The sequence below is a fragment of the Charadrius vociferus genome, unplaced genomic scaffold, assembly GCF_000708025.1.
Source record: "Charadrius vociferus isolate BGI_N301 unplaced genomic scaffold, ASM70802v2 scaffold259, whole genome shotgun sequence".
In the NCBI taxonomy this organism is placed as follows: domain Eukaryota; kingdom Metazoa; phylum Chordata; class Aves; order Charadriiformes; family Charadriidae; genus Charadrius; species Charadrius vociferus.
In genome coordinates, this window is record NW_009661368.1 from 5,238,292 (window position 1) to 5,251,058 (window position 12,767).

Consider the following 12,767-nt stretch of genomic DNA (forward strand, 5'->3'; position numbering starts at 1 on the left):
CTCCCCAGGGCTTGTGTCCCCCCCTCCCTCCTCGGGCTGGCGCTGGCCCTGCGGGTATTCAGCAGTTGGTGCTGGGCAGAGGAGCTATTTTGGATGAGCCGAGTCTGCTTCTGTCGCTTCTGAGAGATGCTGGTGGAGGAAACCCCGCTGGAGGTTTCTCTTCCTCTCTCTGTGAAGCCCCCGTCTTCACCTTTCCCGTCAGACTGCCCAGGTTTGCATAACGCGCTTCGCTTGCTGGCTGCTCATTCTGTCTGCCCTCTGCTCCTTGTCTGTGACAGATATCAACCTTAACTCTCCCAACAAAGGTCTGCTGTCGGATGCCATGACAGATGTTCCCGTGGATAGCGCGGCTGCGGCCAGGACCCCTGCGCCCGAGGGGCTGACTCTTGCTGAAGAGGAGGAGTTGAGATCTGAACTTGCCAAGGTAATGGGGCGCTGGTGTTTGTCAGCGGCCACAGATGTGTTCTGCTGGGGAGGAACAAACAGGAGCTGCACGAGGAGGACTTGTTTTTTGTTGGGTTTTTTTTTGTTGTTTTGTTTTTGGTTTGGTTTTTTTTTTAATTTTGCAGTGATGTTACCTTTGGATCTCTCAGCTAATTGTTAAAATGCACAAAGCTGGCAGATACTTCAAACACTGTGGTATGTTGCCTGCACTTTCCCAGAACTACTTAATTTAGAGCTCTAAGGAAATAAGTGGCTTTTGATGCCATGAGCTTAATCTAAGCTTTTAGCTCCATTTGAAGCGAGAAAACACTTTAGGCAAGTGGTATGCAAAAGAAACTTGGTTTTCCTTAGGAAGCTGAAACAATGGAGCACTTAACGTGTTTTCTTTTTCTACCTTTTTCTCTTAAATAGCTATTGCGCTTTATAGACAACTCGTTTTGGTGCCTACATGCTTTTGAAGAGCTGAGAGTTTGTAATGTAATATCCTAAATTTGGGGCGCCTTTGGGGGTTAAAGGTCAGTTTGTAACTTCCATCTGAAATGCAGCTGAAGATAATTGCAGCTGTATTTCTGTAGTCTTCTCTTTCATTTGAGAATCTTGTGGGCATTCTTTGACTTGCAAGTTTTAGCAAGGGAGGACTTTGCTGCTCTGCGTCATCATGCAGATTTTGGTGAACTGCAGTATGAAGTAGAAATGAACCGTCTCTGGAAACAACTTGAGTAGTTTGAAAAGCTTGTAAGAAAGATCTCTGAGGAAGAACTCTTTGCTTTAATGACATCAGAGTAAAAGAATCATAAGATAGAAACCTTAGTTAATAAGGTTTGGCAACTGATTTTTATCTACAGTTGAAATTAAGACGCTAGAAATGAGCTCTGTTAATCCTGGTGCCATTAAGTCGGCAGTTCAGTACTTATATGGATATTTTCCCAATTGAAGTCTGAGCTGTAAGGCCTCCAATTCCAGCACTGTTCATGTTTGGTTAAATTGTTCTGCGTGTACCTGACGTTCCTACCAATACTTTAAATTCATGTTAATTCAATCTTGCTAGTTTTGAGGGAGTTAGAAAGTTGGCTTAATTTTCAGAATTGTGCTGAACTGGGATTTAAGGCAAACCTCTCCCTCTCTCTAAGGTTGAAGAAGAAATTGGTACTCTCAGGCAAGTTCTGGCTGCTAAAGAGAGGCACTGTGGAGAACTGAAGAGGAAGCTAGGTTTGACTCCTTTGGATGGGTTAAAGCAAAACCTGTCTAAAAGCTGGCATGATGTCCAAGTCTCCAATGCGTAAGTGTTACTTCTGTTGCACGTTTCACATTTAAATATGACTCTACAGTAATTATTCCCCAGCAGTGTATTCCAGGGCATTTCCAAGTGGCTGGAGGCTTTTGCTCTGATGGTTATATAGAGTAAAAGGCACTCAAAACTACTCATTTCATTGCTCTCGTGCGTCTTTATGTCAGCATAAACAGAACTTTCCTATCTCTGGTCTGGATAAATTGTTGCTGGATGCTCTTTCCCATGATGTTGGATATCTAGATCACCACTTAAAAGTGCAGTTTGCCCATTTCTGCACGTTCTTGGAGACATAGGCAGCTGCTACCTTGTTCTGAACTCAGGCTCAAAGAGAAGTGCAAGAAGTTTCAAAGCTCTGCTGCATTGCAGTAGTTCAGAAGCTATTTCCTGAGCTGTATAGCTTGAATTAAAAAGTCTGCACTTCCTAGGAAAAAATTCTGTCACGTTAGTGTGCATTATGCGTAATCGTTTCTGCCTAAAGAAGATCTGAAATTAGACTGACTGTTCCTGAACAGGCATTAAGGGCATGGTCACTGCGGTGCTTCACAGTACCAAAAGGAGAGTCAAAGAGTGAAGTTTGACCCTGCAGCTGTGCCTGGATGTACAGGACTCTTGGTGCCCACAGAGAGATCGTTTAGTCTAAAAAGTCTCATATAACTTAACTGGGACTTGGAGTTACTGACAGTGCTGCTGCAAAGCAGATTGTTGAGCTGTTCATCTCACTGTTTAGTCTTTCCCTTGTCTTCCCTCCTACACCCCTGCCTGATTTCTGTTATTCCTTTTAACTGAAATCTGTGTCGTTGTCTTCTAAGCAATGAATATTGAAGTTATATTCATTAACACTTTCTGTTTCTAGTTATGTGAGAACATCTGAGAAACTTGGAGAGTGGAATGACAAAGTGACACAGTCTGACTTGTGAGTGCCTCGGGCTCCTCAGCAACACCTCCTTGCTCCTTGCTGTGTTCCCCGATTTGTGCTGCTACTTGTTCTCACAGGCATCAGGGGTTGACTGGGAGCTGCAGGCGTGGTGAAGCAGGACTGTTATTAGCAGTGTGCCTGGCTTCCAGCTATAAGCATCCCTCAGTTGCGGAGGAGATGAGTAAAAGTTACTGCTGTCGTCTCTCTTGTAGTTTTGCTATTGCAGAATAAAAATTCCAATCAGTTACCAGACCACATTTTTATCCAAAAAAAAAAAAAAGAAAATTTGCAAAAAATCAACCACAGTTTCCCTTTAGCTGGGTATTGGTAGGTGAGTCTATTATTGGATGTCTTATTAGTGAACCTCTATCTTTACTGTGAAACTATTTCTCTTCTCATCAGCAGATGTGGTAGGAATCAGTTTGATTATCACCCTTCTGTACAGCCACAGGGGAGAGAGAGTGCCTGAAGGCATTTACCTGTAGCTGGAAATAGGAGCTGCGCAAATACAAATACATATATTAGCTTTTGAAAGCCACCACAAAGTAGCTCTTCTGCATTGATGTATGTGAACCTTTTTGATGATGTCAACACTAGAAAGCTGTGAATTTTAGTCTTTGCAGTATATAGGAGCAGGTGACAAATGCGGACAAAGAACATCTGGCTGCTTTTGTCTCTAGAATACATTCTTTAATCATATTCGACCTCCATTCATATTAGACATGAATCAGTTTGATCCCTGCTGCATAGCTGAATGTAAAGGAGACTTGAATGTTTTCTGCACTGAAGATTCTCTCCCTTCTACGTCTTGTATTGAAGGAGATTATTATTTAGCTAAGAGGAAAATGTGGGTTGGAAATATCTCATCTGTAGGCGAGATGGCACTGATCTAATTGGGGAGAGTTACGCTTCTGGGTGATGGGAGCTGCCTGCGAAATGTCACCTCCTCTGAGCACTCCTGTATTTTGTCTGAGCTGGTAGCAGACGCTTTCTGTAGTACTTGTTTTTGTTCTGTACCTGCAGTATTAATTCTCACAACCCCTAAGGTACTGTTTTCTATGGAGGGAAACACGATTTCTAAAGATCAGAAAATGAAACTAAGTTTAACGGTTTATCCAGGTCATGCTATAGTGGTAAAATATAGCTTTGGGTGTGACTGATTTTTTTTTTTTTTTTTTTTTTTATTTTTTTAGCCTTAAGCTCAGTTCACTGCTCTGTGCTCTTAGTATATAGCTGCCATGCAGCATGTAGGAAGGTAACACAAGATGCAAAGGATGTCAATTCTTGACACCTCTAAACTGCAGGCTTTGTTTCTTTGTGCTCAGTGTTTGAACGTGCTTAAATAAGAAAGAGCCCAGGGCTTTTGGTGTCTTCCCCCTCTCAAACAGCAGCTCTTTTCCTTCTGACTGTAACAGAGAAGGGGGGGAAAGCTGTTGTCAGAGAAACAAAACCTATGATACTGTAAGTGTAAAAGGATGATAATAATGTGGAAGGTGTCAAAGGAAGCATCTGTAGTGAATCTCAGCACTGTATCTAACCTCCATTGTGTTTGTAGATACCTTTCAGCCAGCAGCACACTGGAGGACTGGAATGAAAAATTAACACAATCAGAAGCGTGAGTGTCTTAACCTTCAGCGTTAGCAAATGCTTTCATGGCAGTCTGCTGTCACTAACGTTCTGTGCCCCTTCTCACAGTCCTCTGCTTTGACTAGGTCTACTTAAACATTACTCTTTTCTAGCTTTCACTGTTTTAACCCAATAAGCACCTTTTCTGGGAGAGGATGCTTTTCCTCAGTTCATTACTTGAATGATGTCATTTTGGTCCAAGTGATACTCTTCAGATGCCTGCCTGTGCTCAGGAGAACTGGCTGAAGCCACTGGGTAGCCGAGACCTGAGCACCACACATTGTGTCTTCAGCTGATAAGCCGTGGAATAGCCAGACTGACCTCTTCTTGTTACCCTTAACGCGCCCTGCAGGGAGCAAGAGCTTTTCTTTTTGCTGAGGTACCCGATGAGAACAAATAGAGCTGTAGTGTCCAAGGCAGCTGTTCTGTTATGTTCGGGCCCCAAATGGACTGGAACAGCTTAAACCTCACAGCTGTTGTATTCCATTTGTTGGCTGTGAAGGTCTCTTAGCTACGTTTTTATTAAATGCCTGCAATTAAATTCTCATCTGGGCTAAATTATGGAAGCATATCATGGAAGTTGACCTTTGTCCCGCTCGCTGCATCTTTCCCACAGCATATAGGGGAATCCTTTACAGATGCAGTGGGAGCAGGCAGGTACTGGTGGTGTTTCCTGAACTGATTGAAACCATGGTAAAGTAGGTCTTACCAGCTTTTCCTGCTGGTGAGTCCTTTGAGCTGGCTTGTTGCTGGCAGCGTGTATGAACAGGTGGTTTTCTTCATAAGATGGGTGAAAGGTGAGCAGAGATAAAAAGTAGGAGTATCAGAAAAAACTTCCAAGTATGCAGGTCTACTTTCAATGTTCTGTGTATGTTTTCTAGATTAAGAAGATGTAAATTGTCACTGTTTCACTTGCTAAATAGAGTGACCTTGATTATTATTTTTTTTTTTTGTGCTTGGTGACAGTGTGCCTGACTCCAGTGGTGTTTAATCAGAGTTCCTCCCTGGGCGTGCCTGCTGGAGTAGAAAACGTCTCGTTATATCTGTTTCCTTCTACATAAGCAGTGCCAGAATGTGGCGGAAGCATGCTTTTGTAGAGCACTTAAGGCCTGAATAGCTGTGGCACGCTAGTTTTCCTGCTTGCTTTGGCACTAGACAGAGTGACAATTCACGCTAGCAAGGTAGATGCTGATTAAAATGGAGAAGTGAGAGGGATTGAAAGGTAAGAGTACAGCAGTGTTTCAGAAAACAAACAGATTTTATACTTCCTTTGTCTAAAGCTCAGTAAATGCGAAGAGTGAAGTTCAAGAAATCCAGGGATGAGGGTTTATTCCTATGTTTCGGGGGTTTTATGCAAACGCATCCTCTTTCCTGTTTCAGAGCTTCTCTGCATTATAACTAACAAGCATCCTGACTGAACTGGGAATGCGCCAAATGCCTGACCTTATGGTGCTTTTGTGCAGTGCTGAATTTCCTGGTAGCTGCCATTCCTGGTCACAGGCTTGCCCTATGCAAGGAGTGCTTAGAGGGGACAGAAATCGGCCCAGTCTGGCCCTAGGTCTGTTTCCATTGTAACCAGGACTCACGATGACTTGGGTGGTTTGTGCACTTAGCCAGACAGCACAAATGGCAATTGCTGGTTAAAAGTAGGTGAGAGGAAGCTGGTATTAATGGACAAAGGGGGATTTGAGGGTGAAGGTCTGGCTTCTCCCTGTCAGGGTTTATAGGAGAGGGGTGCAAAGAAATGTTGGAATACCAGAGGATGAACACCACAGGGCAGAGATCATTTCTGCAGCTTCTGCTGCTGCCAGTTGCCTGTTAGTAGAGGAAGGTAGTAATCACAGCTCGTATTTATTACTTCCAGATTTGGATGATTCTATTGTGCTTTGTACTGGTGCTAAGGGAAGAAAATGAGTGATTGTGAATTTAAAGCTCTGGTAAACCCGGCCGTGTCTCTTGCAAGGAGAATAGTTGCAACTTCTAGGTCAGGGCTGGGCGTAGTTAAGTTGCATTAAAGTCTTGTATAACCTGATCCCTGGTTGTCACAGATGCAGCTCCACATGTGTGTCTGATGGCAGTTCTGGGTTAAAGAGCTGCTCATTTCAGCCGCACTCTCCTGGCTCTGCCTCCTGCGTTGCGGCAGTGGAGGTGTGTACGCGTGTGTGGGAGCTGTGGATGCGGGATTAGACTGGCGATCTGATCTGGCTGCTGCCGCCTTTTTTTGTTCTTTCAAATTTATACTTCAGCCAAATTGTTTTCTTGATCTAGACCACTCTGTAGATCACTCTCAGCACAAACAGTTGTGCTGGCATCATGAAGGAGCACACTCCGGCAGAAGGAGCAGCACTTGAGTGCTAGATCCTCAGTTTTCATAAGAATACTGCTCTCAAGTGTGGAAAAAACAGTTGGAAAATCTCTGGCCTGTATCTGCCGAAGCTAGACATAATACCTGGGAGGTTGCAGTGTGTGCATGACGTGATGGTGTCCTTTGAGTCTGTAAATCTCCTTCTCATCACTGCTCTGGTGCTCAGTGCTGATCAGAGTTGAGTGCCAAGCAGACGTGGAGTCAGCACAACATACTTGGAGCACGAGGTCTTCTGTGTTTGTTAGGCAGCTGTAAATCAAATCCCATGATAGGACTCGGTCAGCCGGGGAGGAGCCTGACTGCCGAAGGGAACTGAGATCCTCCTCTTCCAAAGCAACTTTGGCCCAAGGGTTCAGACACAGCTATTGCGGTAGGAAGGCACGTGTAAGAGCAAGCATTGATGCTGACCAATTCACGCCTAACTTGTCCTGAGATGACTATTTCTTGCAAAAGCTTGTGCTCTGGAAAAACAGGGTTGAGACCTTGCTGTTGGGGCACACTCAGGTTATTCTGGAGTCACTGAATTCAAGAGGAATTGCTCTGAAAAACGTGTAGGTTCTAGGAATTTTCTTCCAGGAGTAGGAAGAGAGAAGGTAAAGCTGATGCAGTTTTGCCCCGTTCTGCATAAGTCTCGTTTAAGTTCTTGATTCACAAATACTTGGCTGTGGTCTTAAACAAGAAACCGCAACAAACTAACACGTTGTAATTGGTGTTGCTTGAATCCAGGTGCTGTGTCCTGCACTTCTGTCCAGAGAGAATGAGGTGTAAATAAGTCAGCTCTCATGGCGGTGCTTGGGAGCATGCCTTGGGAGCTCAGGCATGAGAGACGACATTAAGCTGTTTATAATGCCCTTCTCCTGAATATCCCAGTTGGGGGGGAAAAAAAAATAAATCTCAAGCTGAAATATTTGGAATAAGAAAACTTGGCTTAAATTGTTGAACTTGTTTTCCAGCCTGAGTCTTTTTTTTATAATTTGAAGAATGCCATAAATCTAGTTGTTAATCACCAACTGTGGAATAGCTTAGAGGGTGAGTTAATGAAAGTGGCTCAAAGAATGTTTGTTCCTGAGATTAGTCTCATCTAAAGATTCTCAGGTGTCTGTCTTCTCCAGCTCTGGTATAAACTGAAATGTAATCAGCTGACAAATACAAGCGGTCAGACTTCTTTGTATTGTGGTTAATGGTAACTGATAGGAAACTTCTCTACCAATTTATTTCTAAACTGCAAGTTGTAGAGATAATGCTGATTCCTCCATTTCTTTTCTATCTGGTGATGTTAGTCTTGCCTCTTTCCTCTAACCAAATACTAAACAAACGCTGTAACTTCTTCAAGGCTGCAAGCATATTATGGAGTAGCTTCATAGACTTACTTTTTCAAGGAGCCCGAAAGGTAGTTGTAGAGCAAATAGGGTGCAATGCTATGGTGTTCCCACATGGAAAATTGGGGTGGCTTGGTTGTTGTGTGGCGGTTTTTTTTTTTTTCTCCAAATATTTGTCAGATTTAAGAACACGTGGTCAAAACAGTAAAGTGAGTGTACAGAAAGGTTAACCCTATGCTTGCTGCCTTCTTAAAACTTCCAGTCGTTGAACATATGCAAGGCTGGAAGGGGCTCTTTCAGTGAAGTCAGTGCAGCTCACTAACCTAGCTGCTTTCCTTTAATATGGGTTCCTTTCCAAAATGGGGGTGTGGGGGGTGCTTCTTGCTCTCAGTTGCTACCCATTAGTTCAATTTATGATGTTTTTTTCTATCTAGTTATAAGAAGACCCAAGAAACCCTTTCCCAGGCAGGACAGAAGACTTCAGCAGCCCTTTCCAATGAAGGTTCTGTTATCAGCAGGAAACTTGGTGACATGAGGTAAGATTTCTGTTTTGCGCTGTGGTGCTTTGATCTTGTTTTCAAACAGTAACGAGACTTCAGACAATAACTAGGCTTTTTTCCATTTTTCTGCTTAGTTGGCAGCACATTGCTGTTGATGGACTACCTTCTTCTGTGTAGCCCTGCCCATCATAGTTTAGGACAGATTAAACACTTGTTGATGTTAAAAACCTGTTCTAAGGCATTTAAGTTTGATTTGGCATAGGAGGCCTGACAGAACATTTTTAACAGCCTTCCCCTTTTACTGTCATATGGTTTCACTGCAGCTTTTACATCATATGTAAGAAACTAGCATTAAAGTTTACCTTTTCCATTTATTACTGGATTATAGAGGTGTGTTTTCTCAGTGTTACTGCTTAGGATTAGAAAGGGGTTATCACTCCTGTGCTCTGTTATGCTTTAAAATGGGTCAAAGTCTGGATGCTGTGTGTCAGGCAGTTTCATGCCCTGTGTGTCAGCTTTCCACGGGGAGGGGCAGTATGCCTTCCAGGCACAGTTATGCCCCGTTGATTGGAAGATAGGAATTGATTCAGAAGATCATGACAACATAAAAAACTACTTCTTGTGGTTGGGGGTTATCTAGATTCCTTAAGCAGATGACCACTGAAGTAATTGGCAAATTTAAACTGCTCTGAATTGGAAAGTGAAGGGCTGGTTCCCTCGGTTGCTGGCTGAAGTTCTTGCCCTCTGAGTTTCTCAGCTGTACAAAGTTCAAGGTTAGAATCGGTGATTTACCTCATCCTCAGAAATTTAAGCTAAAGATTGCTTCCCCATTAATAGTGACATCAAGTTTTTCATGCAGAATACCTTAACTGCGTGGGTTTTTTTATTTTTCTTGGAAATGGGAGCTAATTCTGAATATATAACATTGTCTAGGCTACTGAGGAAATGTTCTTAGAGCTCGTGTTGAACAGATCTTGGATTGAATGGGTAGCTGTTGTTATTTGTAGGGAATTTCCTATTCCACTGTGGCTGGGACTGTCCAAGTGGTAAGAACTTTTTGGCCTCTGACCACATAGCACTGACTTACTCTAGTTCTGTCCTCAGTGAGTTATTTACTGTGTTCCTGGAGGGTAATTTTTGGTGAATGTTTTCAATCGCTCACTTCTCTGAATTTGGCAGAGGACTAGCTGGTTTCCTACCCTTTCCAGTACTCAAGTTTTAACTTTTCTTTCCTGGAAACTACCTAGTCCACCGGAGGAAGAGATTTACATGTGATCACAGTAGATTACAGATACTGGCGCAAGATGTGACGGTAACATGTTACGCTAAACTGATAAGTGAAGTAAGTTTGGTGCCTGACTGCTGCAGTCTGGTCAGGCTGTTGCAGCGAAGGGATGGGAACTGGGTTTCTTGGAGCAAACGGGGAACTCCTCAACCAGTGTTGCCAACAGAAGAAGCCGTTTTGACAACAGGCAGGACCAAGCCTGTCTTTTTGGTTGGGAGAATCCAGTTCACCACGCAGCTGCAGAAATATTTGTGCCATCCCAGGAGCAGATGATGGCGGGGGGGATGCACGGCTGAGTGAAGAGTGTGCCTGTCACTTCTGGTGACACTGAGAGCTCCTCTGACACAGTCACAGTGAAAACTGGCTGTGGGTGCTGGCCTGGCTGACTATAAACAAATCAGACCTTTGCAGCCGTGGTATTGCTCAGCATTAATCGCCAATTTAAACATCTGCATTCCTTTTTATAGCTAATACCTTGTGTGATGTGTTGTGAAATAGAGGCAGCTTCTGTCTAATCACTTGGGAATCTCTGCCAAAGTTATTTCAGCAGGATTTGCTTTGTATATGTGGCCCTGTGGGGGAACACAGTAATGATTTTTTTTTTTTTAAGACTTTCAGTTTTTCCTCTGTGTGTATATAAACAGACTTCTGTCTCTTGTGCTGTGTTCAAGTCTTGATATTTCTGATTCTGAATAAGGCTTAACTCTGAGCATAAGTTCTGCAGGAATTGTCCCGCTTTCTGCCCTTGCCAGGTGAAACTGAGTGGTGTTCTGGTATGTGATCAGAGCTGACAAGGAGTGAAGTCTGTTGTATTGTTGTGATCACTTCTCTGAACGAGTGGGGATGATATCTGTTCCCAGAGGATCTGTTACAGGCCTCGTAGCCTACACTGCAACCTCTGTTACTGTACTTTTTCCTTCTTACACTACAAATTCACTTGTAAAGCAGGTTTATTTTCCATCACTGGAAGTGTTGAGATAACAGAAGGGATTTCCTTGTTTAGTCAGCCTTCACCGGTTGATAAATGCAAGGAAGGCGTGATGAATGGGACAAACGCCACTGATACATGGAGGGCGTAGTCGTAATTCCATTAAAAATGCTTGGACCAAAATGCTGTGAAATACAAATAATGTGTTCCTGGCTTAAATCTTTAGGGTCACTGTTTTCTGATCAAAATAACTTGAAATGTTAGAGCTGTGGATTGTAAGGAGACATTGTGAAGTTAATGCAGTAACACTGTGCTCACTGTATTAATGCTGTTGCTCTATTAGCTTGCCTTGAGGGGAGAAAACGTAGCTTAATTAGTGGGTGGAATTTTTCCAAATCTTGGCCAGTTCAGCTTTTTCTGTTATCTCCACTTACAGTTAAAAAGTAAATTGGCTTTTAGATGTTCTGTTCCTGCATTTTACTGACCCCAGTAAACTGCGAAATTGGAAGTGTTTTCTCTTTGTTGATAACAGCGTGCTTTGTGGTTTTATGTCCCCCAATACACTTCATGTTGTCCAATGAGGTTTGTGCTGTACGTAATACTACAAGCAAATTCATTATGAAACGTTAGCCCGAGCCCCAAAGGTGCCTGCAAATTCCAGAATTTACATAAACTTTAAATCCTTGTGAAAGGAGGAAAAGGGTCACTGCTGTGTCCAGGCCAAGATGCTGAACAAGTGTTTGTGGTATTGCTTACAGAGTAGCATGGTGCATGGACATGTGTTATCTCTGTTCTTCTCTTTTAAGCAAGAGTAAGTAGAAAGTTAATTTATTTTGCATGCAAAGACGGCATTTCAAGGAGTTTGCTCTGCCAAAGAGCTGACTTGGATGCATGGGGAAATGAAACCACAAAGCCTAACGTCTTTGCTCTGGCTGTAAAGAAAAGCCCTTGTACTCCTTTCCAAGTACTTCAGATCTAACTTGCCATGACTGCTTCCTGCTGCAGAGACAAAAATTATATTTAGTTGGAATAAAATGCTGCTTCTGGTGGGAGAAGCTCCTTTAGAGCACCCTAGTTATCTGACTAATAGAAGTAGGAAACCTCAGTCTGTTATTTCAGACTACGGAGATGCTCCTGCATCACAAAATCATGCGGGGAAATCTGGTAACCTGGTGGGGGATAGATTGCCTTGAAACCTAAAAGTGGGCAACCAGGTTGTGGGGCAAACATGATGCCTCTTATCCAGATATCCTTATCTTTATTATGCTGAGATGTGTTTGTTCTCTGAGCTGTAACTTTGAGGCTTGGCAAGATAACGTGCAGGTATCCATTGCAGGTTCCTGTTACAGAAGTTCTCAACAATAAGTTCTAGCAATGCTGTCTTTGTATGAAAACTCTTGGGGGGAAATGAGGGAAGGAGGTATCTTTTCCAAATTATCTAGCACTTGGTAAAATCCTCAGATTAGGAAAACGTGCTCTAAAAAAAAAAAAAATCACAGGAAAGCAATGGGTAGAGGTAGGTAAAATGTTGTGGGAGGTGGTTGTTGTTGCACACCCACTCCTTTCCCTCCTCAGCACCCTGGCTCTGAGTTGCTGTAGGTGCTGTTATTGTTCTCTGAAAAACGTCTTATCTTGGCTTGAGTTAATGAAAAGCATTTGATTTTTGCTTGCTTCTGCAACTTATTTTGAGAGGCTTCCTCCTGCGGAGTTGACTTTGCTGTCCCATGATGCGATGACCGCGTCCCCACTTAGCTGCCCCGCATTTAGTGTTTAGATCTGCACAAGTGTCTGATTGTTGCTTCCTTTTCTCTCTCTGCTGCCTGTGGCTCCTCCCAGGGCTCACCCCTTCTCCAGTTCCTTTAGGTAAGATATTCTTCAAGGCTGCTACAAGAGAGATGTTTCTATGCCAGGCCCCTGTAAAGGGGAAGCTGATTATTTAACCCGTGCCTACACTTTTGACGCAGATTGAGAAACCCACTGCAAACCAATGCACTGTCATTGACTTTTCTATCACAGTTGCAGTTTGCACTTAAATACTTGTGCTTACTGTCCTACATCTGGAAAACTAAGTTGTGGGCTGCAGCTGTTAAAAA

General features: G+C 43.2%; 1 protein-coding gene across 4 annotated transcripts in view; it reads left to right on the plus strand.

Annotated features, from left to right (window-relative positions):
• The first annotated feature begins 283 nt into the window (after nt 1-283).
• TPD52L2 (tumor protein D52-like 2) overlaps nt 284-12,767 on the plus strand; it is a 15,918-nt gene continuing 3,434 nt past the window's right edge. Inside the window, exons 1-5 of one of the 4 annotated variants that reach the window (XM_009893424.1) lie at nt 284-424; nt 1,575-1,723; nt 2,589-2,648; nt 8,396-8,497; nt 12,511-12,537. In XM_009893424.1, coding sequence (XP_009891726.1) covers nt 323-424; nt 1,575-1,723; nt 2,589-2,648; nt 8,396-8,497; nt 12,511-12,537 — 440 coding nt within the window. In that variant the 5' untranslated portion in view covers nt 284-322. Of the gene's footprint in view, nt 425-1,574; nt 1,724-2,588; nt 2,649-4,206; nt 4,267-8,395; nt 8,498-12,510; nt 12,538-12,767 lie in introns of all 4 variants that reach the window. The other 3 variants (XM_009893422.1, XM_009893421.1, XM_009893423.1) reach the window with 3 other exon arrangements.